At 33.8% G+C, this 7,378-nt stretch overlaps 1 protein-coding gene across 1 annotated transcript; it reads right to left on the bottom strand.

Moving 5' to 3' along the window:
- Window positions 1–52: 52 nt before the first annotated feature.
- On the bottom strand, window positions 53–6,624 carry LOC136807211 (N-alpha-acetyltransferase 40-like). Its single transcript, XM_067063806.1, has 11 exons — window positions 6,581–6,624; window positions 5,373–5,417; window positions 5,058–5,108; window positions 4,841–4,893; window positions 4,181–4,276; window positions 3,722–3,790; window positions 3,427–3,516; window positions 2,731–2,814; window positions 1,743–1,780; window positions 982–1,018; window positions 53–428 (listed from the first exon to the last, which is right to left on the bottom strand). Exons 1-11 carry the CDS (start codon window positions 6,584–6,586, stop codon window positions 332–334), a joined length of 666 nt encoding a protein of 221 aa, XP_066919907.1. The 5' UTR covers window positions 6,587–6,624; the 3' UTR covers window positions 53–331.
- Between the last annotated feature and the right edge of the window lie 754 nt (window positions 6,625–7,378).

Genomic DNA, 7,378 nt, shown 5'->3' with positions numbered 1-7,378 from the left:
TTTTTCAAAAGGAAATTCACTTGAAAAAAGATTAAAGAGTCGAGTGATGTCATATAATTTAATTCAGATTTTCTATCTTTCGTTTAAATAAAAGTTTTCTATAAAAAATCTTTTTTTGTCTTACATTTTTCTCTTTACATAAAAAACCTCTTGAATCCACCAAGCATTTTTGGTACAGCTCGAAGCCAAATCTGTCTTTAAGATCACAGTTCGTATTCAATACCACATTGAAATTTTGAACTTAATCGGGCCAATGAGTGTCATTTCGGTCAAAGTTAAAGCGAATGTTCAAAAAACCTTCAATCATCTTTAAAAATGGTAGCGCGTTCGATCACCTGATTGGTAGAGATTTGCTCATTATTTCGTAATCATAGTCTTCAGGATGTAGAGGGTCAATGTAATGCGGTGAAGTGGAGTCTATAGTATATCTGAGCACAAAAGAATTTAAAAATATTATTACAACATGAACTCCGCGTCCAACACGTCATTATTATATCAACTCAAATTTGTACGAGTCTCAATCACATAGTTCATTTCAAAATTATTGGAAAACCGTGAAAGATCTTGCCTTTCTTTTGATATTGAAAGATTTTAATGTGCAAGAGAAATTAACGCAAAGGAGGATGGGATTGCAAGTCATACAAACGAATATATTTGTGCAAATTTGGTACTATTTTTAGATTCACCGAGGTACGCTATGGAATTGATACTTACGCAGACAATTCAAAAGTAGGACGTTATATGGACGTTATATGGACGTTGTGAACGTTAAATAAACGTTGAAACAACGTTGTGTGCCCGCTGGGGTAGGACACATCTAGGTATAAATGGAAGATTTCATACGACCGTTTTATGGTCAGGCAATGGTCAAAATGAATAAAGTGCAAGTTCTACCTAACATTACGAGTTCAGCTTTTCATCACATTTATATTTTTAATTGATTCCAGGAAAAAAGGAATATGTCAGGTAAAAAAGACTTACTTTAGTTTGTTGAAGAAATTGACAGCCCTTGAATTTGCTAAAGAGAAGAGGAGAATTATTTTGTCAGTGGCTCTATGTGAATAACAAAGTTTGAGTTTTACAAATAATTGAAAAAGGGGACTTGCCCTTTTTCTCTAGATCTGTCCTCTGTAGACTGTAGACTGTACTCTGTAGACTACAGCCTACTGGCTGAATTTTGCTTTCTGATAATGCTTTCTGAGTCCAGTGAAGTAGACTAGGAGCACTTGACGAGCCCGCTTTGAAAGAAAAACACCAATATTTCAATTAGCGATAAAGCTACTTAGCATTGAAAAATATAATAAAGAAGCATGAGAAACCAACATGTTAATAAACAGGTTTACAATGCCCTTTTCTAATAAAAACACTGCCCCATAACATCTAAAATCTGGCTCAAAATTTAGAGCTGCCATATACTACTACTGGGCTAATTGATTGCGCCATCCAGTCTATCAAAAACCTTAAGTATACCCTGGGCTATTCCCTTTCATGCTATCTCTTCAATTCTATTAATCGTCGGATTGAATACCCTTTTTTGATTACCTTGCCCCTAGAAACTTTGAAATTGACGTGCCAAAGTGATCAAATCTCTTCTTATGGAAATTCAAAAAACAATCAGAAAATATTCCAAAACGAAGTCGAATTCTTCAGAAGGTTTTGCGATTCTTCCCCATTTTTTCGGGAGTGGGCCGTTCTTTAAAAATGGAAATTGGGTAAGGCAATGAAAATGAAAATTCTCTCACCTTTAAAAACTGTTAGCACAACTTTCTTCATTTTAGCTCTGAAATTGATAACAAATGGAAAACTTAAAGATTCATCAATATAAAAAATATGTAAAGTCAATGGGCCATTCCATTTTTATCTGTATACATGATGGGCTCTTCAAGAAAAAAATTGATTTTGGGGTTTGGAGGATATAACATTTTTTGGAAATTTCCCCCCAGACATTGTGAATTTTGACCCCTTGGACACTGATCTCACCCCCTGGACAAGCATCAGTTGAACTCCCAGACATTCAAAATCACCTCCATTCAGAGCAAATTTGCCCCCAAAACAAAGTAAATTTTGCAGATTTATCACTATCCCCCGGACAAAATATCCAATATATTCTCCCCCCCCATGTACAAAAATTTTCTGGAAGAGCCCAATGATAGACGAACTTTTCCAAGGTATCCCAAAAGAAGAAATCCCAGGGGTCCTATAAAACATTGTTTTGCATTTTTCCAAAAAGTTTGGTTTGAATTGTTCTTTTCCCAATGCGTTGGACGACAAAGCATCACCCATTAATATTTCCTTCTTCCAGATTTGAACATTTTATTTCTAGGCACAAGGTTAAGGTTGTAATTTCTAGAAACCTTGTTTAAATTTCCAGGGGGTTAAAAGCTATTCTGAAATTTGATTTTAGTTCGTCCACCCTTACTTTATGGAAAGTAGTAGAATCTTTTCCAAAGGCAATAGAGCAAGTTTTTCCATGACTTTTTTGTGCAAATTTTGTCATTTTTCCAGAGGATATTCGCACAATTGCAATTTGAACTTTGTTTGGCTTGAAAAGGATCTCCCAATATTAAAGGGACTAGTCCCATGAATTTATAACATTTGAGAGTCCATTTTTGAGCTAAGGGGAATGTAGTTCAAATGTAGTTAAAAAAATTATTAATGAGACCTTGCTTTTCAGAATTTGGTACAAACTCAACATAGCAAGCGACAGTTTCTTCCAAAATGACAACTTACTTCAATGCCATAAGTTCGAGAACCTGTATCATGAATTTCCCTAGACCTTTTCCACGGATTGAACTTACAAGTTGAATCTCATAACTAAAAGAAAAATTGAGTCCATTTAATCAATGGGAACAGTTACGAAAAGGGGAACTCCACACACAACTTATTCATTTAACCTTACGGTAAAAAAAGCTGACGGCCCGGGGGTGGGGTACTAGGGCAAGATGGGTTACGGGGATGCACCGCTGGTCAGGGTACCTTTTTAACCTCCACGAGTCCCAGGTAGGGTCGCAAAAACACCAAATAGAAAAATCAGTCCCTTGTAGGGTGCCTATTTTAGGAAAATTTGGGGAAAAAGTAGAAAATTTGAGAAAATTTTGGAATTTCAGTCCCTTTCGAAAATTTCGAGTCCCACGTAGGGTCCATTTTTTGAACCTCAGCGGAGCACCCTCGTCGGTCGACAACGGTAGTACCCCCCCCCTGGGCTGACGGGTTGAAAGGAGGATTTTATATTATTGCTCCTTCTGGTAGAGCACTTTGCTGTTGTTGACAATCTTTTTCAACTTATTTGATATGACGTTTATTAGTACAAAAGAAATATAACAACCAAATTTATTAGATTTTAGCCAAATCCAACTTTACTGCGAAGGTCATCATCAGTCGTTACCTCTTGTCAACGGATATATTAAGAAGGTGTATCGCACTTACCAGTATATGACTTCTACATCATCATCAACGTCAAATCGAAAGTGTGTCATTGCAACAATATTCTTTTCACCGTCCAAAGCATATAAATATCTAAAATCAAAAGAAAGTTCTTCAACTTGTATAGAATTCAAGTAATTTAGAAGGCTTTAATCATTTCAAAATAATTTGATTTCTAACCTTTGTAATTTGTACTATTACCTGAATAACTTTCTGCTTCACCCCTTATAAGAAAATCATTCTTAATGTACTCTCTTCCTAGAATTTTTGTCATTAATCTCAAAGAATTGTTACTTACCTAGCATTTTCTTCATTCATTTCAATCTTTTTCTCTTTTTCATTCCATCCCCAATTACTGTTCTCGTACCTAAAGTTTTTAAAGTAAGCACATAACATTAAATAACCCATGGAAAGAAAATTCCCTTTGTTAAGATTACGTAGACAGGCACCAGTAGCAGAGGGTGTAATGAATAAATAAATATTCAAATATGTTACGCAAACAAGATTATGTTAAAGGTTTTGTTCTTAAATAAGAGTGATATCGTTTGCTTACTCATCAATTTTAATTCACTTGGTCAGAAAGAGAAAAAGAAAAACATTTTTTGCTTATATCAGCATAATATAACAATAGGCAGACACTGTCCTGATGTGAAATATGTGTCTGATATGAAACTGGAACACTTATGTAAAAATAAAACCTTTAATTTGGTTTTCCATAATAAAGTTACATAAAAATTAGGTATGAAATTAGGCTCACATTAATTGCATGTTATCTTTAACCAGATTGTAACATACATCCATTTCATCTTCTGACATTTGACTAGCCCTCTTACTATGTAACGTCAGGTCCAATCTAAAAAATTCATACATAAAACATTGAGATTAACAAAATCTCAGGGATTCAATGTTTTTCAGTTAAATTTATCAAAGAATCTTTTAAGATTCAACGAGGATTTGCAGGGATTTGATGGTTGTTTTCACTGTTTATTCTGGTTCATTCCTTCCTGTGCATTCTGGTATTGAAATATACTCAGTAGGGATTTTAGTAAATTTTGTTATTAATCGTATCGCAGGGCAGTTTGGAAAAAAAAGCTGAAGTTTATGTGACGTTTTCTGAAATTTCTAAAAACTTCAAAATGAACCAAAGGTCTGCTTTTCCAAAATTACCAGAGAAGGTCACACAAATTCAGATTAATTGTATTAAAATAAGTATTGAAAGTTTGTTGTTGAAAAAACATTCTGCAGATAAGGCCTTTTCAAATTTCCATTTGGACTCTGATGATACCTAGAAAACTTTCTTATCCCATCAAAGAACTCTTGAATACTTGTCAAAAAGTAAAAAAAAAAACAAAAAAAAAACAGTTTAACAAGACTTGCAAACACCCACTCTTTTATAATATGATGCTTAAAATCTTACTCATTTCTTTTATAAGTAGCAAATGCTGGAAGGACAGCTAATGGGTCATCAACCTAATGTAGAATTAAAGATCAATTTGAAGTTGTCAGACGCGATTCAAAAAGGAAAAATTGTGACATAATTTTAGCAACATTGAAATTTAATCAAAGAATTCAAAAATTTGGCTAGTTCTTCTACATTGGTACATTGAAAATATCTAAGCAAAATACATATATACCATGTTTGCATTTTTGACTGCAAGTACAGCTTCATTCTTCTTCATAATTTCCTATAAAAAGAAAAGACCTAACTTGATCTTGAGGAACAAAGAAGATTGTAAATATTTATAGCCTACTACTAATAAAAAATGAAGAAATTTGATAACCTTTCATTCCTTACAACCTACAATGACTAAAAAAGATAGTATGAAAGGCCTCTGACAGATACATATAAATCCAGATTTCACCAGTTATAATATTGCAACAATAAAAAGTGGACCCTAAAAATCACAGACTGTTATTTCAAGCCTGATCAAAATCTAAATTTATCCAACCTCTTTCCTTTTTTCTTTCTTTTCCTTTCCTTTGGTAGACTTTTTCTATAATTCAAATTTAAATAAAAATCATTATCTATATATTAATAGCCGTAGTCTGTATGTGTGTTTGTTTTTTGTGTGTTTGTTTTTTGTGTGTCACTTTCGTTTTCGCAAGCAATGTTTTGTTCTTTTAAAAGATGACTTTTGCTTCTTGCTCCACAAATGTGTTAAATCAGATTCGCGCCGTTTTATAAAGACTTTGTTTTGATTGATAGATTAGACTTTTTTCTTTTCTTTTTTTTTCTTTCTTTTCTTTTTTTTTATGTTTTCGAATGTAATTAACGACCTTATTTGATTTGAGACATTCGAATTCTTTTCAAAACAAAAGAAAATCTTTTAAACAGAATCTGTTAAAGAAAAGAACAAATATAAAATAAAAACATAAGAATCACAAGACAAGTTTGTAGAACAACAGCAACATTAAAAATACATTCAAAAAGGCGGTAAAAACTAAAGTTCTTTCTTCGTAAAAAGGGACCTTTAAACATCTATGTCGATAATTATTTTGCTGTAAATCTAAGTCATTGTTGAATTTGAAAAGTTATCGAAGTTATGACGGAGTTATTTATAAAAAGCAACATAAAATTGCGCAATCACGCTTTTTTGTCTGCGTGTCCTAGCTGCCTTCCGGCAAGTTTCCCTAAACATCAAGAACTACGGCAAATATAACGCGAGCGAAGCGAGAAAAAAAATCTAATTGCAGAGTCGTCTCGGACGTCGCTGGTCGCCGGTATGGTGTAATTTGGGAATGACGCCCTTTCTGTTTTCTGATCGTTTTTACCACAAAAATCTTTTTCAAAATATGGTTAAAAGATACGTCAGCCGGGAGGGATAGAGTCAAACTTTGAAGAGAATTCTTCCCTTTAATTTTGATTTCATCGTGTTTAAGCCACCTTCCCAACATCTCTAAAGACTTTAAATGCGTTCAGCAAACAGCTAAACCGGCGTGCGACGCCGGGTACCGGCTAGTAACCATATAATTCTGCACAATCTTATTTAAACCACTCTATAGTAAAGATTTAGCGAGAGAATTTGACCAAGAATATTTCAGATTGGTCAATTTCAAACTCTGACAAGATTTTGTTTTGCAGATAAGACTCAAATTAACAAAATCCTGGAACAAAACAAGAAAAATCACCTCAAATTAAAGTTTGTACTTTACTTACACCCATTTTGTTCCTTTCACTTTATACTTTTTTGTTGAGTCTGAAGAGAAAAAAGAACGATTGATACTTTTAGGAAGGTCCCTGGCTAATCAATAGAAAATACAAAGTAAAAAAGAAATCAGGACTGACCAGGCTTCGTTCAATGTGCACAACACACTGAGCTCAACTTCAATAGCTTCAAATTATTCATATGCTCGTTTGATTGTAGCTATACAAACCAAAAGATTAGTGCCCAGGCCCCAAAAATGTAAATTTTTGAACATTCAAAAATTACCCCCACTCAGGTTCAGGGATTTTTCTAAGCACTTTGAGCTGGGGCCGTTTTTGTAAACTTAGATTGAGTTTCTAAGCATAATACTAAGCACACCTCCAAGCTGAAATCCATAAAAACTTGTGCAGCTTTTCTAAAATGCTGAGCTTTTAAAGGTTACTTTTAAAGCTGCTTTAGCTTTCTTAAACCAAAGACTTTCGGGGCGCCAAATATTTTTTCTCTCCTCTCCTCTTCTAATTTTGTTCCGCAACAACAGATTTAAGATTTTCCTTGTGTGCTTTGGTTGTTTCAGTGTAGGTTTAATGTGATGACTCTTTCATAAAATTCTTTGTCTATTGTATCTCCTCTTTTATCATTTTCCTTGTTTTGTGGCTTCTAAGTCGTTCATCTTTTCTTAAGCACAATATCTAGCCCTTTGGGCTTTATTATAAATCTATCTATGCATGAGTAGCTAATTCTACTTTTTTGATGACTAGGGAGATAATAACACCTTCCCGCAGATCTTTAGGAAAGGGTTTGGTATTAGG

The sequence above is a fragment of the Clytia hemisphaerica genome, unplaced genomic scaffold, assembly GCF_902728285.1.
Source record: "Clytia hemisphaerica strain Z4C2 unplaced genomic scaffold, Clytia hemisphaerica genome assembly, whole genome shotgun sequence".
NCBI lineage: Eukaryota > Metazoa > Cnidaria > Hydrozoa > Leptothecata > Clytiidae > Clytia > Clytia hemisphaerica.
This window is presented reverse-complemented; position numbering and strand designations above follow the sequence as displayed.

Bases quoted from the DNA above. Each gene is read 5' to 3' on its own strand.
- LOC136807211 (XM_067063806.1), bottom strand. The intron at 2,815-3,426 runs GTAAGTGCGATA...TTTTTCTTTTAG, and splicing joins GATGTAGAAGTCATATACTG to TTATGAGATTCAACTTGTAA. The intron at 1,781-2,730 runs GTAAGTTGTCAT...TATCAATTTCAG, and splicing joins CTCGAACTTATGGCATTGAA to AGCTAAAATGAAGAAAGTTG.